The sequence below is a fragment of the Lissotriton helveticus genome, chromosome 3_1, assembly GCF_964261635.1.
Source record: "Lissotriton helveticus chromosome 3_1, aLisHel1.1, whole genome shotgun sequence".
In the NCBI taxonomy this organism is placed as follows: Eukaryota; Metazoa; Chordata; class Amphibia; order Caudata; family Salamandridae; genus Lissotriton; species Lissotriton helveticus.
The window spans coordinates 1,747,149,398-1,747,174,834 of NC_136061.1; the positions used below are offsets into that span (position 1 = coordinate 1,747,149,398).

At 45.2% G+C, this 25,437-nt stretch overlaps 1 protein-coding gene across 1 annotated transcript in view; it reads left to right on the forward strand.

Annotated features, from left to right (window-relative positions):
• The window catches only part of MECR (mitochondrial trans-2-enoyl-CoA reductase), a 62,543-nt gene that overhangs the window by 28,856 nt on the left and 8,250 nt on the right, over positions 1–25,437 (forward strand). Inside the window, exons 5-7 of the mRNA XM_078682522.1 lie at positions 8,978–9,080; positions 12,581–12,683; positions 13,472–13,545. Of these exons, the coding sequence (XP_078538648.1) occupies positions 8,978–9,080; positions 12,581–12,683; positions 13,472–13,545 (280 nt within the window). The remainder of the gene's footprint in view (positions 1–8,977; positions 9,081–12,580; positions 12,684–13,471; positions 13,546–25,437) is intronic.

The following is a 25,437-nucleotide window of genomic DNA, read 5'->3' on the forward strand; positions in this document are numbered from 1 at the left end:
CAGAATTCTCAGGCAAGAGATACCACCTTCACTGACACTCTGTAACTCCATAGCAAACTACTTCGAAAACAAAATACTAAATCTCACCAAAGACTTCCCAGACTTTTCAGAACCCCCCCCCCTTATAATAATTTACAACTAACCAACAGTAAACCTCAGCTAAAAAACTTTGCCCCCATCAGCCTCGACGAAACTCGACAAGCAATTCTCTCCTGTAAATCAGGCTCCCCTTTTGACCCGTGCCCCCCACTGCTGCTCCACACTCTGGTGGACATGGTAAATCCAACTATAAATTCCATCATAAACTCTTCTCTGGCCACTGCCGTCATTCCATCCGAATGGAAGCGTGCTGCTGTAAAACCGCTGCAGAAAAAGCCCCTAGCTGATCCCACCACGCTCTCTAACCTTCGCCCAATCTCGCTGCTTCCACTGCTGTTTAAACTGACTGAAGCAGCAGTAAATAAACAGCTAACTAAACATCTGGAGGAAAACCAACTCCTACACCCTAACCAGGCAGGTTTCAGGGCAAAACACTCCACAGAGTCAGCCCTTCTACATACAGTGGAGACACTTAAGATGGCACTGGATCAGGGAAAAAAGGCCGTCCTGATCCTGCTCGATCTATCGGCGGCCTTTGATACGGTCTCACACCCCGTATTAATTGGCCGCCTGGCAGAATCGGGACTAACAGGAACCGCTTTCAAGTGGCTGAAAAACTTCCTAAGCCATAGGAAACAAGTCACCATATTAGGAAACTACTGCTCAGATGAAAAAACTTTAACAACAGGGGTACCACAGGGCTCAAGCCTGAGCCCGGTTCTTTTTAACCTTTACATGTCCCCTTTGATTGAACTCATCACATCATTCAACATCAATACAATATCCTACGCGGATGATACCCAACTCATCCTTGTATTGGACAACAACTCAACCAAAGCAGAAGCAAATCTGAGAGACTGTCTCACCGTAACCTTTGATTGGATGAGAACTCACCACCTTAAATGCAATTCAGGCAAAACTGAAATCCTCCCCTTTGGCCAGAACAACCTTTTTTCCCCTAACAACTGGTGGCCCAAAGACGCAGAAGTCCCACCCAACACCATCACGTCGGCCCGCAACCTCGGGATAAGGTTTGATGAAGCCCTATCCTTCAAACAACAAGCAGGTGCTGTGGCAGGGTCCTGCTTCAACATTATTAGAGGCCTCAGAAGGTTCTTTGACCTCCTCCCCCTGACAGCCAGAAAAACGGTAGCAGTGGCCCTCATCACATCCCGGCTAGATTACTGTAACAGCATCTATGCAGGTTCCAACAAAGCTGTTTTGCATAAATTGCAGATGGTTCAGAATGCGGCTGCCCGCCTAGTGCTAAGACTACCCAGGAAATCATCTGCCTCCAAAGCACTTAAAACCCTGCATTGGTTACCCATCCACAAGAGAGTACTATTCAAAATCCTACTCATCACTTTCAGAGCTTACCACCAGTCGGGCCCTAAATACCTGTCTCAAAGGTTTGGAAGATATACTCCCTCCAGGTCACTCAGATCATCCAACCTAAACCTATTAGCCGTCCCCAAATTCAGACTAACCACAAAAGGTGGAAAATCCATCGGAGTGCTAGGAGCCAGAGCCTGGAACAAGCTCCCACCCCAAATGCGTCTGATCCATTCAGAGAACCTGTTTCGAAAAGCCCTTAAAACATGGATTTTCAAGGCCACTGACACACTATGTCTAGCGTTAATTTAATTCACTCCCTATCCCCGACTCAAATACTTCTCCCTTTTTCCTTTTCAGTTTTGGCAGCTCTCCCTTCCTTTCTTTCTCATCTGTGACACGTGATGATTAGCGCCAAGATGCTCCACGGAAGCGGGGAACTGTCAGAAGAGCTTGTGAAGCTGAACGTAGTGCTCTAGTAGGAACGTAGGGGGCTAGTTCTGATATGATGAAGGCCGGGGCCGTGCCCAGTAGTGCTTGACAGGTGATGGAAGCAAGCTTAAACTGGACACGCTCACGCACAGGAAGCCAGTGTAGTGATTTGAGAAGGGGCGTTACATGATGGAATTTTGGGAGATTAAGAACTAGCCGTGCCGCCTGGTTCTGTATAAGTTGCAAACGCCTTAAGCTATAAGCAGGGAGGCCTGCATATAGGGCGTTGCCATAATCCAGGCGGGAGATAACCATTGCCAAGATGATCATTTTCAGGGCATCAATGGAAAAAAAGCGGGATACCTTGCGAATGGTGCGAAGTGACAGGAAGGAAGAGGACACCACCGCGCTAACCTGGGAGTGAAGGGTGAGGTCAGTGTTGAGTTTAATGCCTAGGGTTTTAACTGAGGTGGATGGGATGGGGGGGAGCCAAGCGAAGGGTGCCAGAAAAGTGTGGACCAGGGACTGGATGAACCACCCGTCAGCATCAACTCAGTCTTGTCTGGGTTGAGTTTCAGATGATTGTGGCTCATCCAGTCCCGGATAAAAATCATAATAGACTGGAAGTTGAGGATGGAAGCAGGGGAGGAGGATAGATTGAACACAAGTTGGAGGTCGTCCGCATAGTTATATACGTCGACCTCCATTAGCTGCAGTGCAAAAATTAAAGGGGAAATGTAAAAGTTAAACAAAAGGGGTGAAAGAGAGGAACCTTGGGGGACCCCGCACTGCACTCTCTGAAAGTCCGCAGAGCAATCACCCAGGCGAACGGCCTGGGTGCGGTCACTCAGGAAGGAAGACAGCCATACCAGGGCAGTCCCTCCGATCCCAGCCGCCCTGACACGAGAAAGCAAGATGGTATGGTCAACCGTGTCAAAGGCGGCCGAGAGGTCGAGAAGGACCAGAGCCTGGGTCTGGCCGGTATCCATACCCTCCCTGAGGTTGTCAAGGACCGAAAGTATAACGGACTCAGTAGAGTGTGCGGGGCGAAAACCGGCCTGGCGGGGGGCCAAGACTCCATGTTTCTCCACAAAAGTGCTCAGGGACCTGGTGACATGACGTTCGAGCACCTTTGCTAGAAAAGGTAGGAGGGAGATGGGACGGTAGTTGGAGGGAACCGAGGGGTCTGCTCCGGGTTTCTTCAAAATGGGGACAATGACTGCAGTCTACAGGGGGCTGGGAACAACCCCCTGGGCAAGAGAGCCATTGAGGAAGTGAAGGGCTGGATCCGGGCACGAGGTGAAAATATGACGAAGGATATGTGCGGGGCAAATGTCTAATGGCGAACCAGATTTAACAAGAAGGATAATCGTGGACAGTAGTTCGTTAGTCAAAGAAGGGAGGGCGTTAAGTTGTCCCTTAGGAGGAGGGCACTGAGGGTCGACAAAGGATGGGGACGGAGGGGGATATTAGCTTTAATGATGTTAATCTTCTCTATGAAGAATTTATTTAGGGAGTGACAGAGATCTGGGGAGGGAATGGGCTTGAGTGATGTCCTGTCGGAAAATGCCAGCTTGTGGACAAAAGAGAAAATTTCCCTTGATTGATTCTCTGCTGCAAGGATCTTAGAAGAGAAGTAGGCCGTTTTGGCAGCTAAGATGGCCTTTTTGTATAGGGTCAGAGTATTAATAAAGTCAGATTTGAGAGAGGGACAGTATTTCCTCCACCAGGCACGTTCTGCTCGGCGTACCGCTAATTTGGAGGTTTTGAGATCCTCATTAAACCACAGGTTGGCGTCCCTTTCTCGCTTTGAAGTTACCCGTTTTAGCGGGGCGACGGAGTCGCAGCTTGAGGAGAGCCAGTGTTCAATAGCACTGGCCTGAGAGAGGGAGGATAACCCATGTAAGGTGGGGAGGGAGGAGGTTAATGAGATGGATAGTTTTCCGAAGTCCACTCGACTCCATGATCGAATCCATACGTTCTTGGGAAGCGGGGGCCTAACAGAGGGGTTAATGGGAAGGGAAAATGAGATCAGGTGGCGGTCGGACCAGGTACAGGGTGAGCTAGATAAGGAGTCTACCGGACAATTCAACGTCCAGATCTGATCTAAGATATGTTTTATGACATGGGTGGGGGAGTGAACACGGGGTAGAAAATTGAGGGATTGGAGGCAGTCTGAGAACTCTCGAGAAGATGGACATTCTGCTGGGTCTGTGGGCCAAAAATTGAAATCACCTAGTAATAAAATAGAGGAGTTATTCACCGTAAGAGTGGCCAATACCTCCTGAAACTCAGGGAGAAATAATAAAGGTGATTTGGGGGGACGGTAGATGAGAAAGCAAGTAAGAGGGGGGGTGGTAGCAGTGGTACGAATGGCCAGATACTCTGTAGTGGCGATACTTGGCATAGGTAGTAATTGAAAGGGAAGATCAGTTCGGGCAATAACCGCTACACCACCTCCCGTCCTACCAGCAGAACGGTCGGCACGTAGGGCGTAATATGGGGCGGGGAGGGTGGCCAGTAAAACGGGGAGAGAGTCGTCGCTAAACCATGTTTCTGTTAAAAAAAGAAGATCCGGTGCGTGGAGATCCAATAGTACCGAGAGTTCGTGCGAGTGGGCCACTGCTGACCGGGTGTTAAGGTAGTAAGCTGAGAGGGACCTAGGTGAGGCTAGGCTAGTATCTCCTTTGGGGGGAAGGGGGGAAGGAGTCAAGTCAAGAGAAGATATAAGGGATTGAACGGGAGCGGGTAGAGACCAGGAACCCTGGAGACTGAGGAGTTGGGGGGAAGAGTAAGTGATAATTTGGGCAGAGTGGGGTGCCCCTGGCCCCGGTCGGTCGCGGACGGGCGCAGACGGGCTTGCCTTAGGCGCGCCTTCGGCGCGCAATCGTCGCGCCCGCTGCGTCCGTCCGCTGCGCCTCCGGTAGATACACATACTTTTATGGCAAAAATTAAGGAGAGGGGGCGTGGCCAGCGAGGTGGGCGGGGCTAAGTCCCTCGCTGAGAATGGCGAATGCGAGGAAGAATGCTTCCCGCTGACAGCGTCAAGTCGGCTGTTCAGGGGTCAGAAGATGCAGTGCCTGGCTTAAGTGCAAGCGTGAGTAAAAACACAATAATCACAATTTTAAAATAATATTTGGCAAGTGTAGCAGCGCTCCCGGCTTTCCGCCTCAGGAGGTGTTGTTGAAGTGGCCGCGCTCGTTATCAGCGCGCCCTTTTACCTGGGGTGGAGGGGGCGTGGCCAGCGAGGTGGGCGGGGCTAAGTCCCTCGCTGAGAATGGCGAATGCGAGGAAGAACGCTTCCCGCTGACAGCGCCAAGTCGGCTGTTCAGGGGTCAGAAGATGCAGTGCCTGGCTTAAGTGCAAGCGTGAGTAAAAACACAATAATCACAATTTTAAAATAATATTTGGCAAGTGTAGCAGCGCTCCCGGCTTTCCGCCTCAGGAGGTGTTGTTGAAGTGGCCGCGCTCGTTATCAGCGCGCCCTTTTACCTGGGGTGGAGGGGGCGTGGCCAGCGAGGTGGGCGGGGCTAAGTCCCTCGCTGAGAATGGCGAATGCGAGGAAGAACGCTTCCCGCTGACAGCGTCAAGTCGGCTGTTCAGGGGTCAGAAGATGCAGTGCCTGGCTTAAGTGCAAGCGTGAGTAAAAACACAATAATCACAATTTTAAAATAATATTTGGCAAGTGTAGCAGCGCTCCCGGCTTTCCGCCTCAGGAGGTGTTGTTGACCAGTGTATTAACCTTGAACTATTGATTGGTAAATATACCGAAGCAAAGGAGTGCTCATTATATCTTTGCTTCGCCGATCTCAGTAGTGCCTTTGATATGGTGGACCATTCAATATTATGGCCAACATTGTTACAGCTTGGAGCGCCGTAGGGTATAATCTTCTTTCTTGCCAGGTTAAACAGAAAGTTAGAAACCTGTGTGCGCTACGGCACTAAAGGTGAATGCACTCCTAAATTCAGTGTTAAGCAAGGGATAAGGCAGGGGTGTGTACTAGCCCCCCTTCTTTTTATACTGTTTATTAATGAAATAGATAATATTTTAAAAACTGTAAATGCAGATGCACCCAAGATTAAAGGCGTTTCTGTCCCAGTGTTATTGTACGCTGATGACGCTGTCCTGCTCTCTAGAACTCCTATTGGACTACAGCGTCTGATCGACAGTTTTTCTACCTTCATCAGGGACAGGAAACTGTCCATTAACAAGGGGAAACGCATACCATGGTTTATGGACACAGAAATAAAGCCTCTAAGGCCTTTTTTATCGAGGGTAATAAGGTGCAAGATGTAGGTAAATTCTGTTACCTTGGCATCACTTTCTCAAAGGACAGGAAGTGGACTAACGAATTTACGAATAGTAGCAATAAAATGGCTAAAAATGTACATGGTGTTTTTAGATTCGCGGCAAAAATCGGGGATAGACGCACTAAGGACATGCTCCATATCTATCAAGCTAGATGTGTCACCATTGCTATGTATGGAGCGGGAGTATGGGGACATACTTATGACCATAAGCTACAGGTGGAGGAAAATACCTTCCTAAAAAAGCTTTTATGCCTACCGACCTCTGCTCCTACTGAGTTGATACACCGGGAACTGGATATTAACTACCTAGCTGATGTCTTATCCCTGAGGCCACTTATGATTTGGCGGTCAATTTGGCTTCAGGATGAGAAGTTGTTTAATAGATCAGTTATTGAGGATTGTTTATCTTAGGATAAATATCGTAATATCCCTTGGTTAAGATATGTAGCTGATTGTTTCTTAAAAATATTTAATTTAAATGTACTGACTGACCCGGGTGCCCCTTCTATGATCCCAAAAGCCGAGCTGAAAGCAACTCTTATGGCGCATCAGGCTGGGAAACGGGGGTCAACAAACGCATCCCTGTCCACAGTCATGTTCTATAATAAATATAAAATTAATGAAGGTTTTCCACAATATTTAAGTTTGGTAACAAGACCTTCCCATACGTTTGTGCTAATAAGAAGGAGGTTTGGAGTAGCACACCATTTAGTGGCCCAGCCGAGTATTAAAAAACATCCAATTGGGCCGTGCCAGTGTGATGGCATCACCAAACAAAGCACCTTGCACTTTTTATTGAACTGCAAATTGTATATGAATTGTAGGATTGCCTACTTGAAGCCCCTTTTTGTTAAACATGGTGTATGTACAGTGTATCAGGCTATGAGTCTGTTATTTAATTTGGAAACTGCTGATATCTGTTTTTTTACTGCTACTTTTTTAAACCAGTCTATTCGGGCACGTAAAAGTATGTTATTTTAAGTATCACTTGTTTTAACTCTTAATTGTAATAATGTTTTATCTGTTTTTTATTACATGTGTTGTGCTTTTATGATCATCCTGTATGTACCGAATAAAGCTTCATGAAATGAATTGCTTCATGGGCATTTGAAATCCGGATTGGACTCTTCGTCTCGGTGAATGCTACAGAGGATCTGGTACCCCGTGTATTGGTGCGGCACGGCTCTAGTATATCCTGGTGTCTCCCCACTTGGAGGGTAAACAGATTTGATCCTCCAGGGCTGTTGTATCACTTTTGGTTTGGGTGCTACATTGGAGTCGCCGGTGAGCAGCAGTCTGGGAAACCGGATTCTATGGGTTCGGAGCTTGCAGACAGTAGGGTAGTAGGGCCTCCACTTCAAGGAAGTACTTTGGTGATTTGTCGAAGGCTGGAGGTGCTCCGGAGTACTTGAAGGCCACACAGTTGCAGGACGAGACGGCCCACTACGATTGTTTAATTCTTAAGGCAGCAGGCAGGGTTTGGTGCCAATTTTCTGCAGCAGGGATTTAGCCTTCGGTTCAGCAGCTCTTCTTTGTCCTTATGTTCTCTGTGTCTGTTGATTCTAAAGTTCAGAGTCCAGAGATGCCACCTAAATACTAATTATAGGGAGTTTTAAAGGGGGTGACATGTAGTAGACAATGGACTACCTACCTTTAGGGTATCCACACCCTCTATGTGACCACTTCCTGTGGGTACTATCGCTAACCTAGTACTATTGGGCTAATTCCCTCTCAAACCAAAAAGGAGGAAAATTAAAAGTGGGCTCCACATCGCCTGCCCCACCTTGGGGATGGTGCTGGCTGAATGGGAACCCACCTCCTAATTTAACCAATTTTCCCACCTGTTCTCCAGCCAAATGTGGAGCAGGACAGGGGGTCGGCATCCTTCACTAGCTGGAGCTGCCTGGGTGCATTGGAATTCCCACTTCTGTGGGGTTTAACCCACCCACTTATTACCTGCTCTGAGCAGATGATAACTGTGTGTGAGGAGGCTAGTGAATGGCGGGAAGTGGGAGAGGAAATTTTGAGAGTGGGACATTGAAGGGATAGATGTTGCCTGGCAGTGGCAGAATTATATGCTCACCCTGTGGCTTAGAAGGAGGGGCTGAGGGCCTTTCTTCAATGCAGCACCTTCCAAACACACTTTTACCGGCGGATATTCTGGCCGATAAAATCTAGTCAGGTGTTCCCACACCCAGTAACACAGCCCACTTATGATGGAGTGAGTCCACCCAGGTATTTTGCTGCGTTCACATCTAGATCCAAGCTTGCGTAGCATAAATGGTTACCATATTTTAGAGAAAAGCACATGAAGTGAGTAGCTGTTTGCCAGTTGTCTGATGGGAACAAACCAGCGTTAACTGGTAAGTCGGATCTCCTTTGAAATAAGCCACCTTAGACCGATTTTGGCCTCCTTAGGCCTTGTCAGCTAAGTTATAGCTTGAGTCCTTTGGCATAGTAGGTACGGAACCACATCTGGGCATGAAGTCTGTGGTATGTCAAGATTTTAATAATAAAAGCAATGTTAGAAGCATGATCTCAGTGGGAAAGCTATATTCTCAGTATGACCGCAGTGTTAAATGTGTGTCTTTGGTGGTAAAGTTGTGACATCTGTGATGAAAACTGTAGTGCAGTGCTAAATGGTTGAAAACATGACTTTGGCACCGAATTTGTGAGCCTAGTGACCAGAGCCGTGAAAATATGATATTGGTGCCTACAGTGTCACCTTAGAGGTGAAAGTGTGACCAGAGTTCTAAAGAGATTACATTAATATTTAAGAAATATGATTTTTCTCACTCTTCAGGGGATTCTGTCATTCAGAACGCAGCCAACAGTGGTGTAGGGCAGGCTGTGATTCAGATAGCAGCAGCCCTAGGGATCAAGACGATCAACATTGTACGAGACAGGTGTGTATGTAACCCTTAAGCCATCTATTCCGATCCATACACCTTTCCTCCGCTACCTGCTGACATTTTTAGCCTTCGACTCCACCTACGATTTGAATCCTATTTTATGTCTTTGAGAGACATGATTAAGGTATTGAAGCGTACAAGCCTTAAGAAATTGGATTATTATTTAGAATGGCTGTCTAACCACCTCAAAGAATAATGATAACCCTTCTCAAGGTGAACCATGAAAGTCATTAAATTAACCCGAGCTTAACCTCTGGTAGCAAGGGCGACCAGCGATCACTGAAAGAATATCGGTAACAAAAATATCACATGGACTAACTATCATGTCAAAAGTATCGAGGACCAAAATATTGTTAAGGAAAGTGTAAATAGGTAAGTATAGATTTACTGTTCTTAACTCCACATCTACGTAACTTGACTATATAGATCGTCAAGGTACATGTCTGTGGTGTTATAGATAGTAACCATTTGCTTACCTATAGAAACGTACCTTCACTATATTTTTGTCTTTGATATTCTTGAAACAATATTTCTTTCCGAAAATGTTGTCTATATACCACGCAACCCACCTGCTTAAGTTAGGGTAATGGGTAAAGAATGTGTGCTTTACCAAAACTGTAATAAAGATAAAATTGCAAAATAAAAAGCCTACATTTAATTGGAAAAATAGAGTAAGATTTTATAAAATTACACCAAATTGATAACAATCCAGTAAGGGTTTTAAGGAGGAATACGCCAAGAAGCATAAGGAGCAAATTCCCCCCAGGATTTCCGAGGCGGCACTCAGAAACTCACAGGGTGTCAGGCAGAGGCCAAACAATAGGATCCAGTTACCACTGGTCAGCTAGTTAGTTATAGGAAAAACGCCTCTTGTACATTGTTGTGCCTATATAGCGTTAATAGGAGGTTAAACGTGCTTGTCCTAGAATCAAGAAAAAGCAGGTAGAGTTCTTCAGGACTCTTCTTGGGTCGCAGAAGCAGGGTTAGTCATCTTCGGATCTTCTTCAGGTCCTGGATTGTTCTTTAGTGGGATATGCCACATTTATGCCTGGCATGAGCTTCTCTGTGGGAATGACTCCTGGGCACGCCCAAACCAATGGGGTTAAAGTTCCCAGTGCCAACCCTACCCACTTGGGGTATTTTCAAGATGTCAAAGGCTTTAGCCACTCTACCTTAGACTCTGAGAGCAGGGGTTATGTTTGGGGAGTGTACTATGGTACCCTAGTGTCCTTCCACATCTAACACTATAAAATTAAGTTTTGGGAAGACACTGTACCCAGAATATAGCTAGAGACACAAATCTTGTAGGACCAAAGTAGGGGTTATCAGCAACCAAAGAGTAGATGGACAAGTCTTGTTTTGGCATCCTATTTAATTTCCTTTCACGTGTGCCATCAGTGTTTATATGTAAATCCCAGCAGACCTATCAAGCAGAATTTGATGTTCATGCAGGATTTGACACCATGTCAAAAAGGATGCTCACATCCCCCTTCTCTATATTCTGAAAATTTCAGAGGAGTCACTTCTGCCCATTAAGGTCAGCCTATTGTTTGCTCCTAAAAGGTATTTTGCACCTCTTTTCACACCTCTTCAAATACTAATTACTGGCCCGAAAAAGTGGGAGAGCAAATGAAAATTAGCCCCTAGGAACTTCGGCTTGGGAAAAGCTAACTTTCTAAAAGTTACATTTCCGTATTATTTATAAACAAATTTGTCTTCCCCATTGAATTGAATTTTTAATAACTATTAAAAAATAGTTGTTTAATTATTTTTCCAGCTCGTCCTATTCCTGAGATACCATATTAGAATTTTAATTTGTACTCTGGTTTTCTACAAAGGATAGCTAGTCCTGCCACAATGAAAAATAGCTTTTGGGTAATACTACATTCCTACATGTCCTACTTTTAAATTCCATGCCTGGTTTGTGGGCAATAAGGACTACATATGGCTGACTTATTAAAAATTGGAAGGGGTCTTTTTGACTTTCAATAGGGTTTATTTTGGCAGGTCGGATTGAAGTTTTTACACTTCTACCATCTGGCTACACTGGTAGGCTTGAAGCCATATTTGTACTTCCACTCTAGTGGGAGGCACAATAGGTACTGCAGTCAACTAGTCACTTTTAACTTCCATCCCTGGACACATTTCGTGCAATATACAGTGGATTTACAGGCAAGGTAAATATTAAGATTAGGAGTATGCCAATTCAACCATGTTTAAAATGGGAGCACAGGCACCTTACTACTTGTTAGCAGGGGTAAAGTGCATAGAGATCTAAAACTGGCAAAAATGTAGGATCCTGCAAAAAGCAAAGAATTTGGCGTGACCACACAGAAAAGGTGGATCACATAAACTTGCCCACCCATACACCATATCATGCAGGTCTGCCTTCTGTTTGTCACTGTCATACATCTGTGATTGGCAGCATGTGTCCATTTAGGTAGGAATCCAAATAAGTATTTAAAACCCTATCTGCAGAGACCTAGACTGCAGGATTTCTTGCCATCTCCTAGACACTTATCTTTTCTGGTTTTTTATCACCATGCCACTAAGTTCTCTGAAATGCAGAGAATTGCCCACAAATAGTTCATCTTGTGGTTGAGCAATCTTGTGTCAAAGCTTCAGTTACACACTTATACTAATTTCCAAACATGGAACTTCTAGAAGGTCAAAATTATGTCTACTCATTTCCTACATGCTGCTTATGCACAGACCTCACAGGTTCATTGCTTCGCCCTTGTGTGTACAGTATCCTTGTTAACCTCTCATCTGTAAGAGTGCATTCTAAATTCACTTACTATTTTTATATTTTTATGTGTATGCTTTCTTGCAGTCGCCAGCACTCACAAACAGATTGGATGTCCTGCTACTATGCATTTATGTAATTATGTTTCCATGTGGGATATATGCATGTACAGACCATGAACTTTACACGTAAACAACAGAACACAGTCAAGTGGATGACTGCTGCAGAAGACCTATCATTTGTAACATCTCTGTAGCAGGATCAAGATAAAAGAGCTGTTGCTTTCCTTACCTCCTGGTGTTAGTGAAGTGATCACATTAAATGTATCAGACATCAACGTTCACATATCATAACTTGGACTTGTCCTATTAAGGAAACAAGAATTGTTCACCAGGCTGTTGCACCTGTTATGCCTGGGAAGTTTAGTCGCATGTCATGCAAGCATAACCTGATTTAACTAACTTTGCTCTACTGTGTTGCCAGAGTTACTGCCCTGTCACAGCACTACTGTTATTTTAATTGTGGCCAAGATCCATCAGCGATACAAAATTAGCAAAAGCCAGTTTCAGAAAAATACAGGCTGTTCTGTAGAGGGTCTCACACTTATGAAAAAATCTGAGGATTCCTGAAACTTACGCCTCTTTCAAATGAGAAAATCCCCACGTCTCCATTGCCGAGTCAGGTCTGGTGGGATAGGAGGTGGCTAGAATGGCTCATCCAATCCTCATTGCCTGTTTTTCCTCCCCAGGCCAGACTTGCAGACTTTGGTGGAGAAACTGAATGTCATGGGAGCCGACCACGTCATCCCAGAGGAACAGCTAAGGAAGCCTGAGATGAAGGACCTCTTCAAGGTATGTTCCCTTTGCCTGTTTCCTAAGGTTGGAAGATGCTTTTAACCTTGAATCAAAACATCTATTCTACACCTAACAAGGGCTTACTGAGATGCTAAGTTCACATATACGTTGGGGTACGTTCAGCCAGCATTGCGTGTTGTCTAACATCACTATTTATTGGGGTACCTGTAACTTCCCATTATAAATGGAGGGCTGGAAGAATGGAACACAAAATATTATGAGAAAAAAAACTGTGGCAGGCTCAACAGCGTACCCCTCTGGTATGAAAACCCACATTGCTACACAAAGCCATGTTGGGTTTGTTAACAACTCTCTATAGTTTAGTCCTAACCCTATTCCATCAGTTAATGGCACCTCTACATTTGCAGAAAGCCCTTAAATGCCACTGGGTCAGGTGACATATCCTCTTCCTTGACAGAGAGACCCAACTAACGTTTCCTCTTAATGTACAGATTATGTCCAAATTCTGCTTAATCTTACAGCTGAATTTAAATGTTTTTGCATTGTGTCCTCAGTCTAACAACTCCTCTTTCTTTGAAGAGTGTCCCCAAACTTTCTTCAGGTACTTAAGATCTCTCCCTTTGAGAAATGTTACCATATAGTCTTCTATGAGCTAGTACATTCTCACCAAACTTTCCTTATTCAGCTATCGCCTCCTTCTTTTGCATTGTTCCCAAATCCCTTTTGAATTGATCACCTTATTTTTCTCCTCGCTGAGTGCCCTCCAAACGTTATTTAAACTGCTAAATCGGTTTTAGAACTATCACTTTCTCATTCTTTTGCAGAGTGTCCCCAGACCTCGGTTGGCTCTGAATTGTGTTGGAGGAAAAAGCACCACTGATATGTTGCGTCACTTAGAGTAAGTTTTAGTGTGCAATCTGCCTTTTTTAATTCTAGTTGTATCAAGATCCCACTGTTAGTTGGATTGAGGCTTTCAAACTCGCAAGCTAGTTCTGTGTGACTGAGAAATAAGAACTTAAACTTCTCTTGCTTTACTTTGAACAGACAGCAACAGCATGTACATTCAGCCCTGTTATGTATACATGCTGTAAGGAATTTAAAATAAGGGCTGATTAATCTAGTGTAATTAATTAATCTAGTGTGATTAATCAGAGTGTCCTGAAAAGCAGGCTGCCTTGGTAGGAAGTGGTGTTCTGGGACTTTTTGAGATGGATTGCCTAAGAGGAGCTGTCTGATTGTGTTATGTATTCTTTGTATCTGCACTATCATTGTTAACTGATACCCACAAATGTTGTAGGAGTATCTGTAGAATAATGGCGATCGCCAATACTTGCGGTGATATCTGGGTACAAGTAGAACACTGACTTCACTAGAATTGTGCCCAAAATCAGCAGTCATGCTTTTCTACCCACACTGAGATTGTGACCACGAATGCTGATACTGAGGACTGCAAATGTAAGAATGGTAGCCTTCCTTTGAAAAGACAGCACACAATTAAAATACAAACTTTTATTTAAATGATAGCATCATGTTAATTATTTTTACTTGAATATAGAGTAGAAGTACTACCAATGACATGTTCTGTCCTAATCTCTTGGATATATTTTAGGCATATTTCAAATTATTGTAGAGGTATGAATCATACATATAAAAACCAATCCAACAGAACAATGTAATAAATGTTTTGCTAAATGGATCTAGAGGTAAGGGAACGGAAGGCAGGTAAGGTAAGGTAATAAACTAGTGTAGGTTTTTTACAGCTGGCCTCGAGATCTGAAGGAAAGGAGAACTTCCATTTTCAGCTAAACAAAGGAAAGCATAGCATCCTTCAATATTTCATGGTCCTATTTCTTCCCCAAATGAACTCCTGATTTCCCACTGGTAAACACTGATTTCCCACTTTAATTCATCACTAAATTGGGAGTGGAAACCCACCCAGAGCATTGGGAAGTGAAAAAGGACTGTAGATTCATCTTTCATGATAACATATCTACCATCCAGGAAATGTTAGAGCATCGCGACCTCTCAGGGTCACCTTTGAGTATTTTGATGAGAAGAGAATGATATTCAGCATACAGTCAAGTGAGGTTAGCAGGTATCCATATTGAAAAATCGTTAATCTCATTTTTGACTACTTTCGTACCTTCTCATTGTACCATGGGCCATTTCTGTCTGGTCGCTGCATACATAGGTATTAACACTGATTTAGGTTTATTACCTTTTAGGCCAGCCATGTTACCATGGCAGTCATTTACTTTAAGTACCATTGACATTGACTGGATTGGTACCAATCTAGAGTAAAACATTGTCCTCAGTGATAACTTAAACTGATTTTCGTCACATGTGGGGTCTCTGATACCCCTCTTATCCTATATAGCACAAGCACATAGCTCCATAACTAGCACAATAATGAGATGTGGGTAGGGTCATCCCGGCCTGATGCCTCTTTTCAGGGTAAATCTACCTGAGCTAATTCCTGGATCTCCATCCATATCACCAGGACTAATAGGAGGGTTTAAATAGCGATCCACCCTCTTCCATTCATGTAAGAGAGTCTTGGACTCATAGCAAAGTTTGTATTGTGGTTTAACCGTAACATGGGTATGGTGCCCAAACCTACTCCTTAGAAGGCATATTCAGTTTGTAGTAATCATGTGAGGTGGGGAGAAATTAAAGTTCTTTTTACTGGGTGAAAGTGCCCAAACCTCCATCAAATGTTCCCCATAGTTAATTATTTCAGAGACAGCTATTACATTTTAGTTTCAGGAATCTGATCATGTTCTAATCACTTTCCAAAACTAGTTACTATTCATGAAAAAGTTTAAGTATATTTCAGGGAACTTCACAGAATTCAATTTGTTTTTGGATTGGACTATAACCTAAGAAAAACACTGAGGCATTTTTCCTGGACATGTCTTTTACAAATGGGTATTTCCAACCTTCTGCCTGCTCACCTGCTTTCACTTCTAAGGGTAAGACTGGATCCACGAGAATCCCAAATCCACAATTCTCTGCAGACCCCAACACCAGGAACACCGGGAGGATCCTTTCCTTACACAGTTATACTCTCTGTCTTCAGTAAAGTGGGTTTTCCGAGCAAAGATAATTGCTAATGAGTCTGTAGAAAATTATTTATTCATGAGTGTTGTTTTGTTAGGGGAATTAAGGAATTTTACAGTCAGTGTGTCCTATTTAACTTATTTTATGAGATCATATCTTTGATTTGCTGATCTAGCCTAAGGCATTCAACTGGGCACTGTCTGGCCAACCATCTAGGATCCCTGGTACCTCAAGACATCCCAAAACACCTAGTAGGTCAGAAGAAGGAGTGAGGAAAAGAAAAAAGTATCCAGCAAAAAATAACGTTATCAGTAGAACAATTTGACCTTCGATTTTAGCAAAAACTGAAAGTCACCATTAGCTCATCCCAAAAGAAGAATCTTGGGAGTGCAGCTGCACCCCAAAAAAAGATGAAGGCTCAGCTCTCAGCAAGATAGAATACAGTACTCCACCGTCCAGACTACTAGGGAACGTTGGAAATCCCACCATCTCACTGTCACTTGGTTACCATTTCATATCACAATCATGAAATAGTTCTTCGAACAACGCCTCCCCAGGCCTATAGCTTGCCCTCTCCTTTTTTCCCCATCAATAACAGTATCTTACACAATCATGGCTTAAGTAAAGATACAACAAATACGGCTGTAAATAGTAATGCTAGATCAGCAACATCCCTCTACCATCATAATACAAATTATATCTTCCACCGCTGTGGCATCCATGTCCATTCTACCCTTTGTGTGTCCCTCAATTTTTACCTGTGTCTGTGGTGGGCCTAGAATATTTGCTAGCCCTTTGGACCCTTCTCCTCGGTTCTCCATTTCCTCCATCTTCTCTGTAAAGTTTCTGCGAGAAGTGGGGAGCAAGCCCACCCTTCAGCTCCAACCCTCACTTCGTCTGGGGAGGCAGACAAATGGTTATTGTTGGACTTGGCCCTTTTTGCAGGGTCATCCCTGAACTTTTTGCCTTCCTCCTGGTATTCTTTCTGACCTGGTGTTAGTGGTTTTAGGACTCTGGGCACTTTAGCACTACTGTCCAGTGCAAAGTGCGTGTGCTCTCTGTGGTAAACATGGTAAGATTGGTCTACACCTGCTTGGCGTATTTAATTTACCTGACAGTCCCTTGTAAAGTGATATCTCAGATACACAGGGCCAGAAAATTAAATGCTACTGGTGGGCTTACAGTGCTGCTTGCACCATCCACCAAAGTAGCCTTTCAAACCTGTCTCAGGCCTCTGTCATTGCAGGGCCTGTGTGCGCAGTTTACTGCCGCTGTGACGTGGCACATAATGTGGTGACGTGGCACATAACATGGGTGCCATGTCTATGACCCCCTTTTACTACATATCAGTCACCCCTAAGGTAGGCCCTAGCTAGCCCTATGGGCAGGTTGAATTGTAGGTAAAAGGTAGGACATGTGCCTTAACTGTGTGGCATGTCCTGGTAGTGACAAACAGCCATTTTGGTTTCTCACTACTGTGAGGCTGCCCTCTCATAGGAATGCATTGGGGATTCCCTGATAAATGCTTCAGTGGTAATTCCTGATCTGAGAGGAGTAGATTGGTCAAGTTTGGTATGTTTGGAATAGTGGTAATAAATGCTGCACAATGGTGTTTGCAGATTTATTATCACTATTTTAGAAATGCCACTTTTAGAAGTGGGCATTTCTGTGTGCTATGTGTCTTTGTGCCTGCCTGATGTGTATAGCATGTCTGGCTCTGGAGTGACAGTGGCTGGGTGAGTCAGCACTAGGCTGAATAGGACAATCTGCATTTGGAGTGGTGGGAGGAGTAGCATCTGGGACTGTGCCTGCCTTTCACAATGCTAGCTCTGCTTCACCTTTTTGAAAGCGCTGAGAAACCTATGGCCAAAGGTGTGTTCCCCTGCTTAATACAGCGCAGGGAGGGCGCTGCTAATTTTAGACTACTAAGCCAGAGAAGTGGGCTCTGACAGGGAATACGGCGAAAGCAGCCATGCAGAGATGAGGAAGTCAGGCAGAGTCTGCCTGGTTGTAGGCGGAGCTAAGCCCACGAAGCCTGATTGTGGGCGGTGCTGCTAAAGAAACGCTGGAGGCGCGGGAAGCCTGGCGCATCTGTTGCCTTATTGGATGGGGCCCCCTGGGTGAAGAGGAGAGCCCCGCGTGACTCCCGAGCGTGGATGGAGGCGTGACCACACTCTCAGAAGGACACTGGGACCGCTGCTGGAAAAGGCGGAGCGAAGGGGACCACAGCAACTGAGACTTCGCTCTGTGTCCTGCTACCGCCGTGTCAGACCAGAAAAGCCAGAACCGCCTGAGGCCGGTGGGATGAGTGACCCGACTGGTCTCCCTGCATCTGCCCACTATATGGTGTTCTCCCCTTTGGCCGCTGGAGGTTCCTAAGAGGAGGCGAACACCTAGGTGTCTGGAGGGCACGGGACACACTGTAATTTGGGGGCTTAAAGCACAGAGGGATTACAGAGGCGCTGTAGCCCGCACATGGTAAACTGTTAGTGATATGGACAAAATGTTTTTGGCCCAGTGTAACCCGGCCCTTAGTTACTGTTCATCCTAATGCTGGTGCTCGCATGTATGTAGGGTTGCATTACCCAGAAAGGTACCCAGATGTGCAGTATTGGTTATCCGCATAGGTCTAAGGTGGACAGGAGGTGCCATTCTGTGGTGTGTTCTGCCCAGATGCGATACAGGAAGTATGTGGGCTAGGGGGCATTACTGCGAGTGTTTTCATTGGGGCACTGTGGCTAATTTTGTGTATGAGCAAATGTACTATGCTCAGTGTTGATATGTGGGTTATACCTAATGTGTTGTGCCAAAGTACAAGGCTACCAGTGGATATTGGGTAACCCCAAATGTAATGTTCATGCTAGTGCCTATTGCCAGTAGTTACTGGTTGGTTGCTCTAACTGTACAATTGTGAGTTGTGATGGTTCTGACAGCGGCCCGATTAGCCCTGTCACGTATATAATGTCCTGTAAAGTGATACCTAGTGCCAGTTGGCACAGTGTATATTTGTGATTGTGAACTAATGTGTTTTCTGAGTAATACCAAGGTTATTTTTATATTACCTTGTGTGGAGTTTCTTTTGTGGTGTGCCTAGTGTGTCGCTGCTGTGTGAGTGTGTTGCGCAAACTCTTTACACATTGCCTTTTGGATAAGCCTGACTGCTTGTGCCAATCTACCAAGGGGGTGAGCAGGGGTTATCTTCAGTGTGTAACTCTCTTGCCCTGACTGGAGTGGTGGTTTCTGCCTGGCTTAGGCGCTTGCCCTAGCCAGCCAGAAATCTCATTTCTAACAGATATGCTGTGAGATAACAAGAACCTTCACCTGTATTTAATCTGCTTTTTCCCCAGCAATTTGGTTGACTGCATTCAAGCTATTTGGCAAGAATGTACATATATCAAGCCTGTTACTCAGGAACCCTTATTTTAATAGCTTTCCAGCCTCCTATCTTGGACAACATTCCTACATCTCCAGTTAGTAAAGGAAGCAAGCTATGAAAACCATGGGGTTACTGAACATCTTAACTCCTGTTTGTGCCGGGTCTAAGACTGTGTCTCACCCATTAATCAGTAATCTAGATAGAAGATTTACAATACCCTTAACCTTAATTTCCACTTTCCTTTGGAATCCTTCACTCTTCTCCAGTACCCCAAAGATGCACAAGTTACACGGTCTTTCTTTGTTTTTACACACACAAAAGGTGATGGCAGGGATGCGTCCAATAAGTCTAATCACTGTCAGTCGCTCGGGGAAGCATTCCAACCTATTGTTCTTTGCACACCATGCCGCCTCAGTTTAGACCCAGCCATAGGCAAATCAGTCTTGACCCTGCTCCAGTAGGAACAGTCCAGCCAGAACTACTAGGCTATATCCTCCCTTAACCGTAATGCAAGCTTCACAAGACAGATTTCTCAGTTTCCACATTTTCCTGTTCCATCTTCTCCAAATTTGAGATTCGTCGATCCATAAGAAGGTCACCCAGATCCCGTAATTGCTGGACGTCCTCAAAATGTCTGATTCTTTCTTCTAATCTACTTCATCAAGGCAGTTCTACCACTCTGTGATTGAGCAGGTCACCTTCAATCACATCAAATGGAACTCTTCAAGCAAGTTTTTTACATTTCCTTTAGTAGTCACCTGCTTCTAGTCATCCCCCCCCAAAATGCTGTTCTTGTCTGTATCAGGAATTCGCACTTAGATTCTAGCTAGGTGCCAGGTTTCTGAAATAATGCCCACTTCCCTTTCCAGTGCATGGAACCCTGTGTTGCTCACAACTGACCTAGTTTTCAGAAAAGGCGAGGCCCACACAACTGGACTACACTCCTCACCTCACGGAGAACATCCTTTACAACGCAACTTTTACCCCGCACTACCATTACAACGCAACCATTAAAACATTACATCCTTACAACGAACTGCGCTGGAGGGCGCTGTAGGATAGGGAATAGCTTAATTTTCTATCCAACACCTTCCCTACTATCCACGGGGACTGGAGTTGGAATAGAAAATTAAACTATTCCACTATCCAGTGGCCCCCCCCCCCCAACACAAGTCGTTGTAAAAACTGCGTTGTAATGGCATGCGTGGTAAAAGCATGCGTTGTGATGTCATACAACCCACCTTACAGGCAAGATGGTTTAATGTGCAATCCAGAACCGCAGAGTTTGACCTCACATTTCCAGCAGCAGACTGAAGTGTAATGCAAGAAGATCTTTATTCTGCCGCACCATGGCAGAGGACCATCTGCGTTTAGAGATCTCTATGCGCCAACACTGCAGCTCCCTTTATAGCATTGAAGGTTTGCTAAGCGGACGCCATGTTAAAGCACCCACTTGGTAAACTTTTTGTATTTAGAGCTAACAATTTCACAAAGAGGGGATTTGTTGCCATGAACAAAAAGTAAATGGCCCTAATGTAAAGGGAGCTTTTAATAGTTTTCTGCTTGTTTCTGATATGGCTCAATTGTTGGACGCGAGCAGGGAAATTATGGGAGAGTAGCCCGGCCGTCAATCGGAAAGGATGACCGTTATATAATCCAATGGCCCTATTGGGGGCAGACTGCTGGTTCTGTGGTCATTGTTGGTGAAGCCAGTGGAGGGCCTGCTAATTGTAACCCAGCAGTTTCACTAACTCTAAATAGGGCAGACGAACCGCAGGTTTGGCTGGGCAAGGCAGGTAGGTTGCTAATTTATGGTGTTCTCACTCCACCAAGCCCTAAATGAGGCCCTATGTTGTCTGCTCACTTTTAAAAGAGTTCAGTGGAATTATATCACTGAGTGAGGAGCAATAGCAAAAGGCTTTAACTTGACTGAGGCATTTGATTGGCGATGGCATATTTTGCCACAGCGGAGGATACTGTATTCTATGGTTGCTGAATCATGTTTGAATTTATTGGCGGAGACTTACTGGAGGCTTGGCTGTTCATTTCGCTTTTTCAGGAGGTTTTTATGGTTTATTGATGAAGAAACTAGATGGTTTGTACCGGCTGGTTGAGATTAATTTGGTGGGAGGGTCTAGGCAGAAGACATGCATATTCTAAAACTATTTTTTCTAAAAAGATCCCATTATTGTGATCAAAAGTAGCACTTGAGGATTGTTGCAGTGGCAGATCTTCTGCTGACAATTTCGATCAGCAGCATTCTCGTTTCAGAAAAATAAAAGTTGGAGTTACTCTTGAACATGGGCATTCTGTAAACTGCGTAATTGTGTGTCTTGTTCTCATAGTGAAGATATTCAGTGCACTGAGCAGCTCTTTTAAGTGTTGTAGGGCACTGGATGATTTTGTGGGAAGTAGGATCTTAGAAGAGAGGCAGTGAAGTTTCTTTTGTGATCTGGTCTTGGATGCAATTGTGGAAATACCATTTGGTGCATAGACATCAGCACTATTTGGGTTAAGCGCTATTCAGATAATGCAATGGGGAGCATAATTAGGTCTTTACCACTTGACCACTTTACAAAGCTATATGCAACACCAGAGAATGGTAGGGTTCCACCAAATGATGGGTTACTAATTAGTCCAAGTCAAGATTTCGATTTAGACAAAACAATATTGGCTATTAATTTATTTAAAAATGGGAAAGTGCCTGGACCGGACAAAATTCCGGGAGATTTATTTAAGCATGAAACCAGTGTCTGGGGTCCCTATATTAACTATTTATGTAATGCTGTTGCAGCGCGTGCAGAAATTCCAGAAACATGGAGGTGGGCGGAAATCTTTACAATTTTAAAAAAGGGCAATAGGTAAGACCCAGTAAACTATCGCCCAATCAGTTTACTTGACATTTTACAAAAGATTTATGCAAGGCACATCTTAAATTGTATGAATATATGGATTGAGGAAAGCAGAGTCCTCTCAAAGTTTCAGGCAGGGTTTAGAATCAAAACAAGTACCATAGACCAGGTCTTCAGATTTTGTTGCCTATGTTGGAAGTATGTAAATATAAGAAAGGGGCACTTATACGTAGCCTTTGTAGATCTTAAGGCTGCGTTCGATTTTATTCCTCGAGATCTGTTATGGGAGTCATTGAGATGCCAAGGGTTGCCAGTCAACCTTTTGGAACAGATTATGAGGTTACATGAAAATAACTATGCCAAGGTCAGGGGGGGAGCCGAGGGGCGAACTAACAGGGCCAATCCCCATAAAGAGGGGGGTTCCCCAAGGTTGCGTATTGGCACCCACGTTATTTTCATTATTCGTCAACGATATTCCATCTTTTTTGAAGAGTTGCAAAAATGATGCACCAAAACTAAAGGGAGAAAATATACCAGCTCTCCTCTAAGCTGACGACACCATATTAATATCTCAAACGCCCAAGGGACTACAACGTCTATTAAACTCGTTCCAAACGTATTGCAACAACAAAGGCCTTCAGATCAATATTAACAAGACCAAATACATGGCCATAAATCCTCATAAAACCTTTCGGGAAAACCTGATCCTAAATCGTCAAAGGTTGGAATACGTACAGAATTTCAGTTATTTGGGCGTTTCATTGGACACTAAATTATCATGGAAGACCCAAATAGAGAAAAGTAAAATTACTCTAACACAAAATACGCTGCCAATCATGAAAAGGCATGGGAATAGTCTTACTAAGGCTGTTTCCCCAGCATTAGAGGTATTCAAGTATAAATAAAGCCCAATCTGCTGCGTTATACGGAGCTGAACTATGAGGACCCTAATGCAAAAAGAATTTTGAGGTGGGTGAAAACAAATTTTCTAGAGCCTTGTTAAGGCTGCCTGTACATACACCATTAATACCAATCATTCTCGACTTGAACATGAAACGCACTGATCACCGGAGTTGCTAGATTATAAGGCAGGCATAAAAGAAATAATGGAATTGGATCAGAATAATAGCATTACATGGCTCAGACGTTTGCCTATGGCTGAAAAGGATTGGGCTATCGCAGTTTTGGGACGACCGGTCCACAGTAACCCAAGCCTCGAAAAAGGCATTGAAAACCGCTTTTTGGGCATATATTGAATACAGTGTGTTAAATGATCTAGCGGGTGGAACTCTAACGAGTAAGTTCCTTCTGTTCAAAGATAGAGCTTACTCTGAGCAGTTTTTGGATGAGGTACATCCCCCACTTGCCAAAACACTATACATGAAATATAGATATGGTGTATTGAACATAAACACAATTGTAGCAAGGTGGTCCAAAAATCATACTGAAAAGATAGACGTTTTATGTACTTTATGCTCAGGTAAAGCCAAAGAAGAGGAGTCTCATATCCTTTTCTTTTGTCCTGCTTACGCTGTAGCTAGGAAAAGATGGATCAAACCGCTTTGCTTAAATCTAGGCGTGAGATCACACAAAGAGGCAGAAAGGATTCTAAAAACGGACACTACACAGGTCATTGTCTTTGGTAGTAGCAGATTTTTGCTAGAAATTAACTTTTTACGAGCAAAAGTGGGCCTAAAACTCTAGTGAAACTGCCGTATTGCATTAGAATTTATCAAAATAATATAGTTGTCCCAATGAGATAATATTGATATTTGCATTGCTCCCTGAATTATTAAGTGTATATATATATATATATATATATATCAATTGGGACGCCATAGAAAACTGACTGTTTGCTGCCGAGGATCGAGGGCTTTCCTGGACCCCTATTTTGCATAAACAACTTGCGGAACCCGCTTCGCGGGTCCCGCTGCGCTCCTGTGCCACTGGGGAGTCTGACTGTGCTGCGTGGGCTGGACCAGGGCTGCGAGCGTGCGGAGCAGGACTTCTAAGACCAGAAGCCTCTGCACACCGCGCCTACCTACACCTGGCCGCTCTCCCTGTCCACCACGCCCCGCCTGCAATCCTATTAAAGGGCTGAGTGGAGAGATCGACGTGGGACGCCATAGAAAACTAACTGTTTGCTGCCGAGGATCGAGGGCTTTCCTGGACCCCTATTTTGCATAAACAACTTGCGGAACCCGCTTCGCGGGTCCCGCTGCGCTCCTGTGCCACTGGGGAGTCTGACTGTGCTGCGTGGGCTGGACCAGGGCTGCGAGCGTGCGGAGCAGGACTTCTAAGACCAGAAGCCTCTGCACACCGCGCCTACCTACACCTGGCCGCTCTCCCTGTCCACCACGCCCCGCCTGCAATCCTATTAAAGGGCTGAGTGGAGAGATCGACGTGGGACGCCATAGAAAACTGACTGTTTGCTGCCGAGGATCGAGGGCTTTCCTGGACCCCTATTTTGCATAAACAACTTGCGGAACCCGCTTCGCGGGTCCCGCTGCGCTCCTGTGCCACTGGGGAGTCTGACTGTGCTGCGTGGTCTGGGCCAGGGCTGCGAGCGTGCGGAGCAGGACTTCTAAGACCAGAAGCCTCTGCACACCGCGCCTACCTACACCTGGCCGCTCTCCCTGTCCACCACGCCCCGCCTGCAATCCTATTAAAGGGCTGAGTGGAGAGATCGACGTGGGACGCCATAGAAAACTGACTGTTTGCTGCCAAGGATCGAGGGCTTTCCTGGACCCCTATTTTGCATAAACAACTTGCGGAACCCGCTTCGCGGGTCCCGCTGCGCTCCTGTGCCACTGAGGAGTCTGACTGTGCTGCGTGGGCTGGACCAGGGCTGCGAGCGTGCGGAGCAGGACTTCTAAGACCAGAAGCCTCTGCACACCGCGCCTACCTACACCTGGCCGCTCTCCCTGTCCACCACGCCCCGCCTGCAATCCTATTAAAGGGCTGAGTGGAGAGATCGACGTGGGACGCCATAGAAAACTGACTGTTTGCTGCCGAGGATCGAGGGCTTTCCTGGACCCCTATTTTGCATAAACAACTTGCGGAACCCGCTTCGCGGGTCCCGCTGCGCTCCTGTGCCACTGGGGAGTCTGACTGTGCTGCGTGGGCTGGACCAGGGCTGCGAGCATGCGGAGCAGGACTTCTAAGACCAGAAGCCTCTGCACACCGCGCCTACCTACACCTGGCCGCTCTCCCTGTCCACCACGCCCCGCCTACAACCCAACGGTCTATTTATTTAAGGGAAGGCCATTACCCGCTAGCGGGAGCGTGCGGGAGCGTCCCGGGAGAAGCCCGGGACAAGGGCGGGTCCGTCTGTGGCCGTCCGGGGCCGAAGGAGGTCGGGCCGGGCCATTTCTCTAACATTTTCTTCGTACTTTTATGGTAATTCATGGTATCATTTATTTGATGTACCCTCTGTTGCTTTCTTATCATAGCTCCAGGCTAAAGTTATTGTAGTGCCTCCATTGTTGGTAGAGCTTATTCG